The 19,898-nt window shown below is 34.7% G+C and overlaps 1 protein-coding gene across 8 annotated transcripts in view; it reads left to right on the plus strand.

Moving 5' to 3' along the window:
• SCLT1 (sodium channel and clathrin linker 1) overlaps positions 1–19,898 on the plus strand; it is a 45,634-nt gene that overhangs the window by 17,482 nt on the left and 8,254 nt on the right. For all 8 annotated transcript variants that reach the window (XR_008577092.1, XM_054825352.1, XM_054825355.1 and 5 more), the window contains 9 exons: positions 512–602; positions 775–866; positions 2,529–2,706; positions 6,102–6,200; positions 7,855–7,926; positions 8,857–8,931; positions 9,442–9,587; positions 10,461–10,653; positions 12,017–12,213. Coding sequence is in view for 7 of the 8 variants with exons in the window: in XM_054825352.1 (XP_054681327.1) it covers positions 512–602; positions 775–866; positions 2,529–2,706; positions 6,102–6,200; positions 7,855–7,926; positions 8,857–8,931; positions 9,442–9,587; positions 10,461–10,653; positions 12,017–12,213 (1,143 nt within the window). In the remaining variant the exon portion in view is untranslated. The remainder of the gene's footprint in view (positions 1–511; positions 603–774; positions 867–2,528; positions 2,707–6,101; positions 6,201–7,854; positions 7,927–8,856; positions 8,932–9,441; positions 9,588–10,460; positions 10,654–12,016; positions 12,214–19,898) is intronic.

Genomic DNA, 19,898 nt, shown 5'->3' on the forward strand with positions numbered 1-19,898 from the left:
ATTCATTAACTAGTCCTTTTTTTTTTTTTTTTTTTTTACTTTTTCTGTGTCAACTTGTCAAATTTTTTCAGATTATAAACCACATCAGTTAAATTCTTCAGAGGTGGTTATTGATTATTTTTTTTTAAATTCCTAGTCAAATTGCCTTAAAAAGTGAAATCTAATTCTGAAGAAGGATTCCATATTAAGTATCTGTGGTATATTCAAGTATTGAATCACTTAAAGTTTTTGATTGCCTAGTCCTCCCAAATATTTAAACACCACATACACTTTCTTATTAAGCTACCTGTAAGAAGTAATTTCCACAGGACAGTTGTTTAATGAAGTTGGTATTCCTCTCTCACTGCCACATAGTAAGAAGGAGAAGAAAGGAGAAACCTTTTCTGCCCTGGAGGAACAGTATTATGAAATCTGACTGCCCTTCATAGCTATTTCAACAAAGTTGTAATGGAGTTGGTTTTTTCCCCTGTAATAATTGAAATGTAATTCATAGACTGTTTTCTTTGTACAGGCAAGCCAAAATAGATGGGCGTACAGCAAATGCTAAGGTTGATGAAATGACCAGATTGACAGAGAAGCTTCAAGGCCAATTGGAGCGAAAGGTATTCTAGAGAAAGGAAGAATTTTCTATTGAAATTGAATGGCTAGTCAGTTATCTGAATGCTGACGTTAAATTGATTGCAAGTTGTTCTCTAACTTGTTTTATGTTAGTATATTTTTATTTTGTTCAGGGAAGCTCAGATGATGTCTGGATAATACATATATTCTTTCTAGGAAGAAGATGTGATATCCGCTCAGCAAAGAGAAACAGCATCTGACAAACGTTTGCAACAAATGCAGTCTAGTATAAAACAACTAGAAACAAGGTAAAGAGAGCTCATTGGGTGTTAATAACAGGATACATGCAAGTGAAATAAAATATTATGGATTTTGCAGCCTCTGGGGTTTAGTGTTTCTGAGCAGTTCTGTTTTCTCAAATCTCTTTATCTCAGTTATTCTATTCTGCAACCTTTCAGAACAACTTCTGATTTCAATGTATTTAAAATGACAAAACAGACTACCTGATTTTATTGACTGTAATGAAGAAAAAATGAAGCATATATTTTTCATTCTATTGTATAAATTCTAGTTACTCAATTCTCATTAGCTTTAGGTGGAGCTGTAAAGAAAAACATTCACACTGAGATTTGAAAATGTTTATGTAAACTAGCTGTTTTCGAGGTGAATACAGATTTTTCTTTACGTGTTAAATAAAATTTGATTTCAGGTCTTAGTTCAGCAATCTTTATGCAAAAAAGATTATTTAATAAAACTGTTAAAGCGTGACTCTTAATAATAAATGCTATTTACAAAAGTAGTTTGAATACCTGCTAAGGAATAGAACTTTTAATTCCAGCACTATCTTACTGGAGGATCTAAGACTCGATCAGGTTCTTTTGTGGGGGTTATTTTTCCCCCCCTCTTCACTTTCACTTAGCGAGGCACAGTGATTTTGATTTAAGTATCACAAACAGTTGCTGAATTATTAACGTTAGTCAAATGGCCTGAGAATTCAGGCTAAGAAGAATTCATAAATTTCTTATCGAAGTAATTGTGTGACTGTTCATCTTCATTTCTTGGTCCCAGCCTTGTTTGCATGATTAGCAGGCTCTTTGATAACTCAAGAAACCAAATAATTACTAGGGAACCAACCTTGTGATTATGTGGTCAAGTACTGCCTCGAGGAGTTGTACATGCTTGTGTGGCTACCTCTGCTTGGTGAATTTCATTGGCCTAAGCATTGTGCAGGCTATTAAGTTTATTTTAGAATGTCTTAAGGAATTAGCTAGTTTTATTATTTTCTGTAGGTTTTTGCTTCCACAAAAATTGTGCTTTGGCTGTGCAAAAATAGAGTGGTTGTCTTTGTATGTTTTATTACAAATGTGTTAGACGGCAAAAAAGCACGGCTGCTTGAAAAGGCAGCCCGAGTGTTGCCAAAAGTGCTCACTATGGATATTTAGAACCGTGTATTTTATTGAACCAGCAGCACTTGTAGAACTTTGAGACTTTTTTGAGGATACCTCTGAGACTCCTTTGCCCTTTCTTCTGCCTGCCAATACTGACAATCATAATTAAACAGTAAGAATTTCTGGGCTGTTGTAAAATTACCAGTGGTTTTCTTGTTCTAATGGTATAGCTGCAACTTCATTGCCCACATCCAATTATTCCATTTCTTCCACAGAGGAAAACTTTATTCCTTCTGGGGCTGTTCTGTTCTGTTTTAATACAGAACATGTTCAGGGATGTATCCCAGGATAACAACATTCTTCTGAGGATCTTCTGAGATTAGATATCTGAGTTAACTCCTTTAATTCTGTTTTTTTCTAGGATTTGATGAATATTAAACTCGAAGACTGTCCAAAAACAAGCAGAAATCCTGGAATGCAGTTTTGGCAACTGATGAATAAATACTTCCTATTTAGTTTGCAAGAATGTGTCTTAATTAAGCATTTTATTGTTAAATGAGTAAAATTATTACTGTCTTGTAGATTACGTGTTACTGTCCAAGAAGCTGAACAGCTAAGAACAGAAAGAACAGCCCTGGAGAAACAAATCAGAGAGCTTCAGACAAAATATGCTAATCTAGAAGGGGAGAAGTATGATGCTGTTGCTAAAGTCCAGGATTGCATACAGCTCTTAGAAGAAGCTAACCTACAAAAAAGTCAGGTAAGGCAATGGATGAAGATAATTCTTAGATGTTAGAATACTTTCATCGCTTACAGTTGTGAAGTGTCTGATTGTGTATTCTTACAGGCATACATGCATACACAACTAAGCTTCTTTTATGTCTGTTGTACAAAAATTAGTAACGCATAAGATAGCAAACTGTGATATGACTGTACATTACTTGACTTGTCATACAGTATGCATTTCAAAGAATATGTTGAGTGCCTGGGTAAAGGTGATCTAAGTGATAATGCTGTACCTGAACTTGAATTTTCAAAAATTTTTTACAGTTTCTTATCGAATACTTAGGAACAAATTGGGCTGTCAGAATAAAAAAGAAGGTCTTGTTATGAATTTATAACTTAGTAATGGTTAGGAAAGAAGAGCTAAAACTAAAGGAACTTTTTTGTTATATAATGGACATAGGTGACCAAGAGAGCAAGTTCTGTGTTCAGATCTTAATTATTCAGAAGAAATCTAGGAAAGTGACTAAGTAATGAGTGGGTGAAGTCTGCAGTCAGGAAAAAATTGCAAAGACATTTATTAGTGTATTATAAAATGGCAGAAGAAATTCAAATGTCCCATACTGGGTGCTGAATTTAGTCTTACCAGTCAAAAGATATTTTAGGAGATGGTGTGGATGTCTCTTAAGAATACATTCACGCAATCCTCAGTGGTACTCAATACAATGAATAGAATGTTCACAATGAGAGTTAAAAATAAAGATGCTTTTAAATGTAGTGCACCTTCTTGTGCAGTTTTGATCAGCCCATTTCAGCAAGACATAGGAAAATTAGGAAGGTGCAGGAGAAGTCAACAAAGAAAACTGGACATGTGGAGAGGCCTGTCACAGGATGATGTGTATGCTAGAAGTATAGATATGAAAACAGTCAAATTCACGACAGGACGATCCACCAAAATTTCCTAAAGAACAGTCTTGATGTGTCTATTTATCAAAAAAAATAGTGACTCTGTTTTCCCAGTTCTTAACTTTCCTGAAGTATCTGCTGTTTGCCTCTTCAGGAGATAGGATACAGGGCTTGGTGAACTTTTGTCTAACATAGGCTTTTTGTCTAACATAGGCTAAGCTTTAATACGAGTCAGGCTTTTAGAAATCTAATGAATTGTGTTTGCTGGTAAGACAGAACTTTAATGGACATCTGATGACTGTAGCCATCAGTAAGTGAAACCCCGTTTAGTTAACGTCTGTGGGAATAAATGGAGAATCTTAGAATTGATTCTATTTGGGCTTACATGTTGAACTGTTGAGCAGTTAAGGAGATAAATGCTCCCTTTTAGTTTGAAGTTGCTGTTCAAACTTGAGGAGCCTCCTGAGTATCTAAACTAGTTTTTTACTTTTAACTTCTGGAATATTAAAGTGAGTGTTGCTCTTGCTGATTGCAGTTCTGTGACAAAGGAGGCAGACAAGAATACGAACTTCTTTAAAGAGATCCTGCTACTTTCTGGCCTGCTTCCAGAATAGATTAAAATACTGACAAAGCTTAGGGTTCTGGTTATTACTGCAGTTAAACTTCTGTGATTCTTCTTGTTACACAAAAGAGGATTATCATCCTGTTATAGTCTTTCTTCCCATATATTTATAGTAATTTAGGAAACTCTTTGGAGACATCTTTTCTATTTCATAATTTCCTCATAACTTTCTGCATCTCATTTGCTTTATGAACTGATCTACAATTCCCTTTACCTGTTAGCCTGTGGTTCAGAAGGGAGTGAAAAACAAAGTTTTACATCCTCCAGCTCTTGATGGCCACCTTTGGACTTAACAGTTCCTTTTTCTTAGTAAGATATTTTGATCTTTAACAGCATTCCCCTATAGCCCGATAGGGAGGAGAATGTGAAGAATGAAAGGTAAAAATAAAATATTTTTTTTTCAGAGTTTAAAAACCAGAAAACACTCTTTCATATGAAGATTATTGGTAAGGAGTATAAATCACATTTCCAGTCTGCTAAGTATTAGTACATTAGAGCAGTGTTAGAACATCACTTTTTATCCAAAAGTAGTTCAGCAGATCATTTCATGCCACTTGATATGAACTCACATGAAGTTGACAGAAAGAAGTGGCCCAGTAAAAATTACAGTGATGTATATTGCATCTCTAAGACAGTAACTGAACGGTTACGGATAAATGAGTGGTGGCTTGTTACAAGTAACAGTTCAGATTAATGCTGTAGTAAGAATTTGGAATTTGCAGACACTTGTTAATTTACTGCTCTGGCTAAAATATCCTGATTTTTTCAAATTGGGAAGTTTATTAATGAACAGGATAAAAAAATGCAGCATGATATACGTATCAGTTAGCTCTTTGTCTTAAGCTGTGGCCACAGAGGTTTCTCCCTGCTCTGTAAGAGATTGAGGGGTGGAAGTAACAGGCTATCAAAATAATGCTTCTTCTGTGATATTAACATTATAAAACACACAAAGCTAAGCTTGCAAAAAGACATCTGAAGAATTTTAAGAGAGTACTTTGAGAAATAAAAGACAAAGTTGAATTGAATGGGAGCAGTAAAAGGGAGTATGACCAGTGAAGTGACATGTACCTGACTGAAGTGAGTAACCTTCTATAGGCTGAATTTATATAATCCATTAGGGACATTTTTATATCTTTCTCCCTTTATGCGTCTACATATTCTCTATGTGCCACCTAGGATTTTTCATCTCATCCATCAAGAATTTTATATTCTGTAATCTTTTCAGACCTGTGTCTCCTATTACACTTTAACATCAGTAGCTTCCTTGCATCCTCTGGAGGAAGGGTTCCTTGTTACACCTTTTTCTGTAATTCTCACCATTCTTTTATGCTAAAGAGGTGTTTGATTCATTGTTATCCACCATGAAAGGTACTGCATACACATTCCTCAGTTGCTTATAAATTTTTATTCTTTCAGTTTTCTGGAGATGAGTAATGTAGTGTAGCAACCATAAAAGTGCTTAGCTATATGTAGGAGCGTGTGTGTATGTATACAGGTATTTAGTTTTCTAACAGAGAACTTTATGTGCATCATTGTTAGCATTTTTTATTACAGATCCTGGCCCCAGGTGAGAACATTGTAGAGTAGCCTTGCCTTTTGGTCTGAGTTCCTATGCTTTCTTCTATATAATTGCATGCCCAGCCAAAATCTGAAAGTCCCAATAGAAAAAGGCATCTACTGACACTAATTTTTTGTGTGGTCCTGGTTTACAAGAATGTGCATTTAGTACAAAATGTTCTCGCTGCTCTTTTCTCATTTGGTCTTGATGTCAGCTATTCCAAAGTAAAAAGGAAAAAAAGGGGTTTTTTAACAGTGACTATGTTTGGTTTCTTCTCTCAGTGCTAGATACTATGTCACCACTGAAATATTATCAGTAGTATTTCAAGCTGTTATTTTTTTTCTAGGCACTCTTTGGGGAGAAACAAAAGGAAGAGGAAATCAAAAAAATGAAAGATGAAATGTCTCAACTTGCAGAAGATACTGCTGCAAGAATTAGAAAGGCAGTAAGTTATGATGTTTAGAAAGATTGGGAAGATTTTTTTGTTTTCCTCAGTGTGAAAAGCTACTGACGGTGCATGGTCATCATGAGCAGTTTTCTTACAAGTGTTTTGATAATCTAGGTAGCAAGACAGCATGCTGACAGTACTGTACTCTTCAACTTTGTTATCTAGACATATATCCTTTTGAATTAAATGCTATTCTTAAATCTCTCAAGAACCAGTGCAGACACTGGCATAGAGAAGGCTGCACTGCGAAGATGTAAAGAATGGCACTTCAATTTCAGAGATTCTGTTCAGTAGCACATCAACAGACTGAGAGTTGTATTGATAAAAAGGTATTTAATTTATGATACGTGGCTTCATCTTGGAAGTTGCTGATGGAAGCTTGTCATGTACGTTCAGACAATAGGACCTGTTGAAAGTTACACAATCAGGTTTTTGGCATCTCAGTGCTTAAAAATATTCCCCTATAAGGCAAGTAAGACTCTTCTACCATGTACAGCTAACAATCAAAAGAAACCAGAATTTGGTAGAGAAATTACTAAAAAAAAAAAAAAATTGTAGTCTCTTTATGATTTTTGTTATTGTTGCTTTAAGCAGCTGAAAAATTGAAGCTCTTCTGATAAAAGACTAGTCACAAAATTAATTTTTTCCACATTGTGTCCCATCTGCAGTTAAAATGCAGACTAATCTACCTGGAGGTTCTCTACTATTATCTGCATGTCAAAGTCACTTGCTTTATTCTAAGGCAAACTCCAGAGGCAATAAAGGCTTGTTACAGGCATGTGTTGGCAATGTCTTTTGTTGCAAGCGAACAACAAAGTAAAGCGATTATCTCATTTGTAAGTTTTCAGTGATGTAATTGACATTGCCTCCTTTCACTTTCTTCACTATGACACAATGTGCAGAGGTACTGTGTAGGGATGAAAGGACTCTTTCAATCCTTTCATTTCGAGAGGTTTCAGGAACATACTGCCTAAGTTTTCAGAACCTTTAAAATGAGGATAAACATGGTTTGTGCCTTCTATTTGGAAGTTTCCTGAAAGAATCACAGAAATTGTGTGTATTACTTAAAACTGTGATATTTAATGTCATACATGGTTTGGAGAAGGTGCAAGAGCTAAAGAGCAACTAGGATAACCACTCTAGTTGTGAGAATAAATGTCTAAATTCTGATTAGTAAATGAGAAGTGCTCTATTTCTTATTTTGAAATTATCTCAGTAAAAGTGAGTCTTATCAAAAGCATAAAAAGTAAAATTTTGAACTATGAGTTGTCATGTTTCTCTAGGTATTAACAAATACTTTTTTTTATGTGATCTAAAAATATCTGTTTACACAAATTGCAAATATCTTGCACCTAATGGACAGCAGCTTTTCTGATAGTAGTATTGTTCTTTTTGCAAGGTCTTGTTGTAATGTCTTCCTTTGTGCTTTTTTTTTTTTAAACACTCACAAGTGTATGGATTGATAATAAACATTCTTCTAACATTTATGTAGTAAGATTTGTCAGTTATTGTGGTCCCCTATATTTTGATACTTTTATACATGCACCACATATAGACAAAAAATATATATATATATATATATATATAAAAACAGGATGGAAAAATAGTTCACGGGATTAATTTTTTCATTTCACTTTGTTTTTGATCACAGGTAGACTCTGCAAAGAAGCAATATAATGTGCAGATTTCTCGACTAACAGAAGAACTTTCAGCTCTTCAGATGGTATGGTGTTGACTGAAAGTGGTTTTGATAGCAAAACATTTGAGACTTCTAGGGTTTTTTATCAAGTAAAATACTAAATTCAGGTAAAAGTCAAATATGATTAATGGATAATTGTGTAGGACTATTCTTTATTACTGTGTAGCGCTTCACAGTCTGCAGACATTAATGCAACATACAGTGTCTTTCATTTTACTTGACAAAAGCAACTGTGTGCAGTGTCTTAACAGTTGGTGCAGAGATTCAAATTTAGATGTAAAGGATATTTGCTCTGAAAATTAATTTTTAATGTGCAGATTTACCTTACGTGTATACAATCATTTACTAAGAATCTTGAATGGCTCTGCCTGAAATAATACAGTTCTGCAAATCCATGCATTTCTTTGTGTAAGTTTATTCCTTGAATTATGCATATCTTTATCATATTTCACAAACATCTTGACAGTGAGATTCTGTGCTCTAGAAAACATTTTGCATATGATGGCTTTTCTTTTCCTAAGTATCCCTGTTTCCTTCATGGATAAATAAAGCATGGAAAGCTGAGTATTGCATAGCTATAGTTGGGTATGTAGAAATGAAGTATCTGAAAGTTGATAATACTAAGAGAAAGTCTGTGCATCACAATCATCATATTCTTGAATGAACCAGGAACTTGTAACAAATTATGTGGGAGACCAAAAGAGCTTGGTGCATATGCACCTGTTTATGGATTACATTTATTAAAGAAAGGTTTCATTTTATGTGTATTAACCTGTATAGTGAATGAGACTGATCCTATAGAGAAAATAATGAGCAGGTAAATATAATCAAATACGTACATACCAGTGGCAAGAATTACATTTACAATGGCTTAGTTTTGGCTTTGGCACTTCTTGAATTTTTATTTTTAGTTATTTTTTATTAGATTTATTTAAAAACGACTTTTTAAAATAGGAATGTGGAGAAAAACAGGGTCAAATTGAACGAGCCATTAGAGAAAAGAGAGCAGTGGAAGAAGAACTTGAAAAGGTAAATCAATTGCATACATTTTTACATCATGTTTAAGATCTCTTTTCAGAAGGAAAAGATAAATTGATTTTTCCCATTTCTCGTGGGTTTTTTTCCCCTTAATGTTCTTATTTTATTTTTGAGTAGGTTTTCTTAATTGTAAATTTTCATGTAATTATTTTAAGGTTGGGGTTTTTTAATCCAGAAAGTGTTTTAAAGCTGTGATACTAAACTGAAAAAGAGGGTTCTTTGAAAAGTGTAAAAAGTAAAAGGAGAAATGTTTGACATAATCTGAAAGAATGTTGGTACATATTACAGTTAAACTTAAGCTCATTAGACAGAAAACTAAATGAATGCTAGATCTTTGAAAACTTTTTTTCCAAGTAGCAGCAACAATGATAGAAATTCAGTTTTGTTTTAAATCACTGGAAAATAGGACACAGTGAGTAGTAAGTAGCTTCCTTGTCAGTACTACGCTGCCAATCACCAGTGCAAGGTAAAGATGATCTTACATGTAAGTTTATTCTTCAGATTTACAGGGAAGACAGAGGACATGAATCTGACAATAGAAAACTAGAGCAACTGCATCAGAAATATTTACTTGCAGAAACTACAAAAGGTGACCTTCAGCTAAGTCTACAGACAACACAAAATAAACTGAAACAACTGGAAATGACGTAAGTAATGGATGTTACAGAAATTAGAATGGAAGACAATGGAAATTATTTCTGACTATTTAAATTGTTGCTTATGTGTTAGATTTTTTGTCACTTTTTTTTTTAACCAGTAGCAGGAATAGTATCAAGATACCATAATTTTGCAGCAAGGGCAATTAAAAGAATTAAAGGGGATAACATGCCATAGAATGAAAGCTTTTCTTTACAAGACAAGAACTGCAAGCAGTTGTTTGACAAAAAAAAAAATGAAAATAGGAGTATATTATTTGGAATCTTACTGCATTTTTAAATACTGTTTCTAGGAAAAGTTACTCTATGAAATATTCAGGCAGAATTTATTACTTTATAAATTCATCTATAGTGTGGTATACACGCAGAACACTGTTTACATAGCATACTGAATTTCAGGTGTGTGTTCAGAGCTAACAGGCATTATTGCAGTTCCAATAATACAGTGGTAAAAAATACAGTGTGGCACATATTTTTAGACCAGGTTGTTGTTTTAAGCATGAAAAGTGTACGATTCTCTAGAAGCTTCAGTATTTCTGTACTCTGATGATCATAAATCCTGTCACTTCACCAGAGCAATCCTCAGCTGGGAATCTGGAAATGTTATAAAAATTAAAATCTTCGGTTTCACATTGTCATTTTACTGAGATTGCTACAATATTAGATTGATTTTATGAATTCCATCATCTTGATAAAATTCTTTGCTGACTCGTGCGTATTTCTAGCTGTCAAGCCCATTAGACATGCTGAGCTGATGCCAACTTTCAGGAAGGAACAGGGGAAAGCTGTACTGGGTCAGACCTTTTCTGTAGTTCAGTAGTTGTTCAGGTCTTGAGTTCCAGCAAGACTTTTCTTCTTTTTCAGCTGTGAGGAAGAGAAATCTCGTTGCCAGGAAGTTATCTGTAAATTGCAAAGTATTCTGGATTCAGAAAGAGAAAAGAGTGCCTTTGTCAGTGAACAAAGGCTAAAACTTCAGCAAGAGAATGAACAATTGCAAAAAGAAATGGAGGGCTTGAGAAAACTGGCCATAGAGGCTCAACAAAAAGCTAAAATAAAGGTATGGTTTATAGGTTATTTTTGTTTTAACGTAAAACTGATATTTGCTTAATAAGGCAGCAATTCTAAGAGAAAATTATTGAAAGTTTAAATTAAGGATGAACACTTCGATGATGCTTCCTGGTTTCTACTTAAAAGTATTTTTGTTGTAGCATTGTGTGTCCTCAGAATCTATTGGGTAACTCAATCTCTGCCAATTAAATTCTGCTTGATAAGAAAAGCCCACATGTTCTTTGCTTTTTGTGAGATGAATAGATGAACTAATAACATAGTTTCCTTCAAGTGATTTCACTTACTGCAATTCCAGATCTTCATTAATCTACTGTCCATAATGTGTTAGGAATCTCTGTACAACTTTCAGTCCAGAGTGTTCCTCTACTTGTATGTCCATGTTGTCAGAGCACTGTGTAACTAATAAATAATTTAATAGTGCGGTTGTCAAACATTGGTTCTGTATTTTCTGGACAGAGAACGTTTTTCTATATGAATAGTTGCAAACAAGAAAATTAGCTGAAAAATGGATGTTCTTTTTGAATGTGTTCCATTAAATGCACCTGAACAGACTTCAGGTGGGATAATGAATTAATAGTAACCTCAGCAAATTCGTGGTACCTTTGGCTTCTGGATGGAGGAACAGCTTTGATTCTGGATGTGCTTTCCATACATATAAAGCTGGTACTTTCCCCTCTGATCTTAACTCCAGGAGTTTAAAGATATTGAAAAGGAATCTGAGAATCTGCAGCAATGAAGAAGACTTCAGTGAGCAGTTTTACAACTTATGAATGGGGACCATCTCAAATCTGGTTTTCAATTTGCACCACAAGATAAAGGAAGCAGTCAAATTAAATAGGAAGTCTTGTTCCAACTCCGGAACCCTTTGGTCAAACGTAGTTTAAAAACAAAAGATCAGAGTCTTGGAACAGAGAGGTAGCGGTTATAAAGCGTACACCAGATCTTTGTCTGTCTCATTTTTAATCAGACAGGCTTCCATTATAGTCACAGATAAGATTTATTGCTTGCTTTCATTTTCCTCTAATGTACAAAGGATTTTTAGATGCAGTTAAGAAACTCCTAACACATTTTAGCTAGATGAAAAAGAACGTGTTTCTGTGGAGAAAACACAAGGGAGAGAAAGATAAAGATTATTTACAAAAATAAGCATACACAGCTCATTATCCTTTATTGTCAGTTGTACTATTTGCTTAAATTCGCTTTGGAACATGTATCTATTTCAGCATATAATTACACGTTTAATTATTGTATGTTACATGCTTTCAACAAATGTTTATAAATTAACTCGTGTTGTTAAAAAAAAAAAGTAAAAAGTGAGAGACTTGCTTATACCCAATTTGTATTTTTTCTAGATAAGCACAATGGAGCATGAGCATGCTGTGAAAGAACACGGATATGAAGCTCGACTTAAGGAAATGGAAGACACCAGTCAAAAGTCTACTGCTGAACTTAGACGTCTGTTAGTAGCTCAGCAAAAAGCAACAAATCGATGGAAAGAAGAAACAAAAAATCTTACTGAAACTACAGAAGCCAGGATCAGTAAGCTAAAGTAAGTGCAATTTTGTTCCTCTTCTGGAAGCTAAAACAGTTTTAGTTACTGTTTGGTGTATGGCAGTAGACCTGTGGTGAAAAAACATGAAGAGCAAACCATCCAGTCTAGATGATGTGCTTCTAGCAAAACAAGAATGAATGTTCTAAGGAGAACTTTGATGCTCTTTGTGAAGTTAGCAGTGAAGTAAAAATTTTGCATCTTGTTCATGTGTGTGAATTTTGTAATGACAAAAAGTAAATGGACTATATTACTTTTAATTTTCTCTTTGGAGATAAGCATGCTCAATTCAGAGAATGTTAGCTTTGGATTATGAAAACCTCTGTAGCTATTCAGAACAGTCATCATAAAATCAGTTGTGGAGTGAGTCTCCAGACTTATAAAATTAGCTGGAAAAAACCTATTGGGATGCACATCTAATGTTCTCTCCTGAGCAGTTGCTGTCATAAATGAGGATACAAATGAGTTGTGTGATTGCCCTAAGCAAAAATATGATATAAACTTAACTTTTCTCTTAATTCATACAGGTTGCCAGGTAACTAGCTGATACTTGTATTCCCAGCACAGAATATAAGAATATTTTCAGTTTTGAAAGGGCCTAGTAACAAGGGCATCTCACGCAACAGACACAGATAGAGGTTACATACCATTCCCAGGTGCTGGGGAATACAAGCAGCTATGGTGCCTGTGAGCCTATAGACAGACAGACAGACATCAACTGGTTTAGAGAAGACAGTGGCGTTATTGGAAGTGAGTGAGAAATTAGCCGTTTGCAAGTTATGCCTGAAGTAAAGTCTACAAGCTTATCTTTGTTTTAAATGCAGACTTCTATAGATAGTGTTTGCTTGCTTAGAGAAGAATATTACATTGTATATATCATTACCTTTTAGGAAGTGCATTCAGTGGTTTTTAGAAAAAAAAATTCAGGGTATGCAGCTCTGTTAATTTGAGAAATTTGAAACGACCCTTTAAGTCACTTACAGCACAGGGTGTACTCACATATAGTTCTTTGCTCAGATAGATTTAGAAGTTACTATCATGTTAACAAGGAAGCAAAGTTTTTGCCCTATTAAAATTGGAAACCTGTGAATTCTAGCTTTTATTTCCTTTGGAGTAATCTTTGGGTTTATCATGTTTTATTATTATAATGGTTTACATATTCTCAGCTCGAACCATAATATTTCCAGTATCCTATGCAATTTTGGAGTCACAATTTTTTAAGCATAGCTTGACATTTCTTAGTTGTCAGAATGCCAACAATGTGAGTGGAATTAGAACCCAAGTTTCTAAACCTGAAGAAGGAAAATAACTTCCTGAAAATGTTGCCTACAACAAATCTACCCTACTACTACTCTAACTTGGTTTTCAGTCTTTTTTACAGAATTATGTGAATTTGATGTCCAGTGAACTTTGCAAATAGCAGTCTCACATGTAGTAGTTCTTCCCTTTGAAACCAGTTTCATTCCTCTTAAAAGTGACACAGTGTCTATCGTGACTAGTTGTACCTATTGTCTGTCCAAATAGAGGAATGCTCTGAGTTCCGTCCTGCTTGAAATCCAAGAATGACTGATAAAACATTTATTGATGACCTTTCTGTTTTACTAGCAGCTTCAATGATCTGCTTTTCATTTTTTCAAGTGCTCCTTTTCTGAGTTTACACAACACTTTGTAGTAGTAGTGGACTGTTACCTATGATAACTAGTTCAGTTTAAATTTTTCAGATAGTTCAAAATCATACTAAATCCAATTAGAGATAACACTTTTGCCCATTTTTCTAGAAAAACAAGTCCTACATAATCACTCTGGTTATTTTTACCTCTCCTGCATAAACAGTTTGGGAGCTTTTTCCTTATCTGTCCAGATATAGGCTGGCTTTATTTTGCCTCAAAAAATACTGTGTTTTGCAAAGATTACTAAACACTTCAGTAAAAAGGCAAAAAGTCTCCTTCAGAAGACATCACAGTGTTAAGCACATCTGTGAGACACTGGGAGCTGTGCTTATTCACTGACAGTTTTAGTGGTATAGCTTCACTGTAAGTAATTAGCTGGGTCTTGCTAATGCTTTTTCTGGCATCTTTCGTAAATGCAGTAACTGGAGAAGAAAAATATTTTGTAGTGTTTCATGCTAAGGTAAATTTAAGCTGTTAAACTGGTAGTTTATTTTCTGTAAATGAAACTACAAAGACTCTCACAATTTAGCATCTAGGTTCATAACTAGATCCTGAATGTAGTTCAGCAATTTCCACTTAAAAGGGAAAAATTACAGACTTGCAAAACAATGAAAAGTTGACTGTGAAAGAGCTGCTTTCCTTCTTAAACCTTTAATGTTAAGTGTTAATATGTTGTTATAGTGGACCACAAGCTTTACACCTTATTTACCTGCAGCAAAATGCTGACAGAGGAAATATAGCAGACATGAGAGGAAGTCTGCTTTGTGAATCTGCATGAAAAATAGGTAGTAAATTTTGAAAATGTCTCTGTTTATGTGAGAGACTGCCTATGTGGCATCATCTGGAAAACTGCAATAATTTAACATCCTTTATCAGAGAATACTGCCTGATGAGCAGAATAGAAAAAACGTTCATCTCATATTAAAAATTGTAAGTCTACACTAAGTCCAAATGATTCTCTGTGACTTCAGTAGATATTTTGTTGCAAGTCTAAAAGCAAAGTCATTTACTTTGTGAGATGATTTCATAGGTGATGAAATCATTTACATACTGTATAAACTAGAAGCAGAAGCAGATGTTTTTATCAGACATTTGCTCTACCTAACAAGGAAGTCAGCAATAGAAACAAGTTCTCTGTTAGAAGGTTGTAATTTAAACTGACATAAGGAATTTCATAATTAAATCTGTGCAGTAATGCTCTGATATTCCAGTGACAAGTGACTATAACAGAACCTATAAATGTTACCTAGAAAATTTAAAACCAGCTTATTTTTCACATTATATGCATTACCAGATACCTAGCTATATAGTGCAGAATGCAGTTAGTATGAAAATTAGCTCCTAAGTTACACAGTAGTAGTAATACAATGCAAAGTCCTTGCTTATATTAGAAATGAATAATTATCATATTTATTTTAACTTATCACAATAACATTTTAAGTAAGTATTTTGAGTGCAAGTACAGAATAGCAAATTACTTCTTACTTTGTTGTGAACTAAAATAAAGTTGCTGATTATTTAAAAAGCAAACTTTTGCAGCAAATGCATTTAACACAGAAATATCAGCAAGACCACTAAACAATAGATTGATCCTGGGTAAGCAGGCTCCATTGAATTAAAGGCTCTGTTTGAAAGGCCTCTTGAGGCTGATGCAGGAAATGGTATCACCAAGCCTTACAGCAGGGTCCAAGTGAAAGGCCGATGTTCACCCAGCTTTCCTACATACATACATTTTTAAGTTTGTGCGGTTTTGAGAGGGTTAGCTAAGCTGTGAGCTTCTGAGGAAAACTTACTATCTTCCTTAGAAACTCCATCTTGTCGTGACTGAACAGCAAGGCTAGGAACTTAGATGCAGATACCAACGTACCTTTTTTGGATTTAAACAGCTCTCTCCAAGTTTAGCAGCATATTATGGTTATTTAGTATATTAGTCTGAGATATTCCTTGGCACTTCATGTGCTGTTTGCTGTATCGGATTCATGTAAATATATGAGCAAATACAGAGATTGTGTTGGTGACGTGTAGCAGAATTTCAGTTTTTAATAAGAATTATTACTCTTACAGCATAGTAACATCCTTTATAAGTGAATGTTTTTCAGGAAGTTAAAAACTTCCTAACAAAATCATATCCATGTATACCGGGGAGGTAGTTTACGTAAAAGCATTTTATATTGCATTTCACCAGAAGTTTGCTGTTAGTGCAGCCTCTCCTAAGGACTGAGTCAGTGTCTCATTTGTTAGTGTGGGTGTTTCCCAGTCCTTTGCGTTAAATTCATGATCTGTTGCTGGTTTTCAGTTCTATCCTCATTACCTTCGTTTTCCATGTGAAGGTGTCTGAAACATTTTGGCTTCTTTACTAACTTCCCAGCAGCAGCCGCTAACTTTTTCCCTATTCTGTGCTGCTCATTTGTCATCTTTTAAGTCTCTAGTGTTTTGTTTGTGAGGTGTAATACATATGCATAAAGGAAGCATTAAATAAATATTTTTAAGCAATGAAGCAACATCAGTGAACATTAGGTGATTTTCAATTTAAAAAAAGAATAATAATTAAAAAAAAAAATTCAACCTGTAATAGTAGAGCAGAGTGGTGATTTTTTAAATAATGTGAGAATCTAGTAGATCAGTGAAAAATCTGTAGATAAAAATGTTGATAAATTGATACTTTCAGGCTTCACTGAAAATAATTGTGTGCTTTCTTGGACAGTTGGGTCTCAGTTCAAGTTAAACATATAATAGTAGCCTATAAAACTGAACTTGGAATTAAAAAAACAGTGCTGAAACAGTAGGCAATGCATTGAATACTTGTAGACTAAATTCCACCATTTTCTTCATAAAAATACATTACAGTCTTCATTTATGAGAAGAGTTTTCTTCACTCTAAGCATCTTAAGATGCTGTACACTTTCAGAAGGATTTCTTGGTAATAGGCCTCATCTTCACCTTGCAAGAGGGCAAGGAACCAGTTTTACTCCAATATACTTGTGCCAAAAGTCAATCTTGAAGGTAACTAAGATGATCAGTGCTTCTTGCAACATAGGTCATCGTTTCAAATGAAAACATTGCTCTTGGCAGCATGACTAACCACTCATGACTAGTGTTTATTCTCTTTATTCCTGCAAAACATCTGGTCTGGCACACTATGAAACGAAACTGTTCTGACTTTCGCATCCATTTTAGGTGTACTTTGAGTTTTAATGACATCTACTGAAGTGAACTTAGCAAATATTTACAATTATAAAATAGTTATGCAAATGAATGATTACTGTTGAAGGTTGTAAAAAAGTGGCGTAGCACTCATATTTACTTAAAGATGAGTTGTCCCAAGGCTTTTCTGTTGAATTTAGGTTGTTTCTTTCTCTAAGAATGTGTATGTATTTAAAAAATGTATTTAATCTATATCTGTTCATATGTCTTTATAGACATGTACAAAAACTATCACCCTCAGATTAAGTTTGGGGGAATTTTATATTTTAAGTTAAGGTGAATGTAATGCTTCTTACAGACCTGTGCTGGGTTTGGCTGGGATGGAGTTAAATTTTCTTTATAGCAGCCTGTACTGTGTTTTAGATCGATGACCAAAATAGTGTTGATAACACAGAAATGTTTTAGCTGTTGCTGAACAGTGCTAATAACAGTGTCAAGGCCTTCTCTATTTCTCACTCCTGCCGCCCCAGCGAGGAGGCCGGTGGTGGGCAAGAAGCTGGGAGGGGACACAGCCAGGACAGCTGACCCCAGCTGACCAAAGGGATATTCCCTACCATATGATGTCATGTTCACAATAAGAACTGAGTGGAAGTTCTTCCACAGTAGCTGTGGTTTGGATACTGGCTGGGCATTGGTCTGCTGGTGAGAAGTAATTGCTTTTGCATCAATTTTTTTTTTCCCTTCACTTACTAAACTGTCTTTCTCTTGACCCCTGAGGTTTTTCTCACACCTGTACCCTTCCAGTTCTCTCCCTGTTTCCTCTGGGAGGGGGGAGTAAGTGAGCAACTGGGTGGGGGTTTACCTGCCAGCTGGGTCAGTCCACTTCAAGACTGAAGGACAGATGTAATTTTTGAGATAGAAATGTGTATTAACACTTAATTTTAGTTGAATTGGTTTGGTTACTTCTGTGTTTCAATAGGCTGGCATTTTGACGCTTGGATCTCTGCTAGGGTCTGAGATTGAACCACCAATTCAGTTCTGACCAGGAATAACCAGTAGAATGAAGTGAACTTCTGAGAGGCAAAACATCATCTTTCACGTTCTTTATAGAGGTTTAGATGGAAAATAACAAGAGAAGTATAGAAATTCTATAAAACTAGCAAACCTATTTCTAAAGGTAATTTTTTTCATAACACAAAAAGAGCTTTTAAGTCTTGGTGAATAATTTAACTATATGTTCATTAGTTTAGTAACTGACACTTGAGTTTCTATTTGATTTTTTTCTCCCCCTGTATCTGGAACTTTAAGTAATCTAAATAACCAAATCAGAATTAGGTTTAATGTTTAAAAAGTTATTTTGATCTTCAGTGTCACTTCTGCACAAATTTGTGTGGAATTTGGTAAGAAATAGAAGCATTCCATGTTGTTGTTGCTGATCTACAGGGCGCAGAGCTTGCGATTCTAAAGTTGTAAACTCTAAGATCACTGCCAGTTTGAATGTCCCAAAACTTCAAGGGACTTAGGTGATCTGCCTTTGACAGCTGTGGTAAAAAAACAGCATCCATTGCTGCCAGCTTCTTTTACCTTTCTTGTTTTCATTTGAAAGAACTGACTTTTGAAAGAAATGATGAATTTATACACATATTTTTAAAGGCTCTTTTTTTCATTGAAGTACTATAATCTAGAAAAACAGCTCCTACACTCATATTTGGGGGGAAGCGTCTGGCTAGGACTGTTCTTATTACCTTACAGCATTGGGTATAAAGCTATATAGTTCTTCAGTCTTAAGCCGAGAAGAATAAATGACAGAGATAAAAAGTGACATCAGCAATACCAAAGGAATATTTAGGAAATTTGTAAATTAGAAGGAAACAAACTTCAGTGACAACAGAATACAGGATAGATTGAGAAGGGATGAGAGAGAAAGTTCTGACAAGAGAATTTAAGCAAAAACAGGGTAATCAGATCTGCCACTGTTTACTAAAAGAAAATAAAGTGAAAGACTGTATGCAGGCTTAAAAAATAAGGGCAGATTATTCATGCATTCTATAAGTCCACCTTGACTGGTCTGTACTTATGTTAACTAGGTTAAATAAATAAAACAAGGTTGTAATACAAGTAATAATAGATGGTTAATGCCTTCTAATTGGCATATCAGTATTTTTCATAAATTTTTGTTCTAATCCTGAGAATGAAGAAAAGAATCAGGATAAATTGAGCAAGAATCTGGCAGATAACCAGTGGTTATACGTAAACCCTTACCAGACTCGTCATCAGCGGCCAACACCAAGAGCATATTTTTGTTGAACATGATTCTGGTTGGACCAGGGTTCAGAACAAGATTCACATTGATAAGCAAAGTGTCATATTCAATCAAATGACAGAATTATCCACAGAACACCTTGCAGTGAAGTACATCTTGAAAACTGCAGATGGGAAAAAGGTAGATCTTGTAACTTGAATAACAAGAAATTGACAGTTCTCTCAACTTTGGTATGAATGTTACTTTGGGCTGTTAGACATGCGCATGATTGTTCAGTTAAGGTAAAGTTTAGCCTGAGTAGGGGTACTAATAGGTATACACGAGTCTGTTCTCTTTTTAGAAATACAAACTGAATCTACAAAACAAATGGTACATGAGACAATTTATAAACACTGGCTTAAATGATAAAGAAGCTACTTTCATGTAACTATGGATTTGAGGAGCTTTAAAAATCTTAACTCTTTCACTAATTAAAAAAGTAATAAAATTTAATACTATTACATAGTATTGAACAAATACGAACAATAGGAACAAATTGGTAAATTAATAATCTTAACCATTTGCCACTATTGTCTAGTGGGCGGGTGGGGGGATCAAAAACATTTGTT

This window comes from Grus americana, chromosome 4 (genome assembly GCF_028858705.1).
Source record: "Grus americana isolate bGruAme1 chromosome 4, bGruAme1.mat, whole genome shotgun sequence".
Classification (NCBI taxonomy): Eukaryota; Metazoa; Chordata; class Aves; order Gruiformes; family Gruidae; genus Grus; species Grus americana.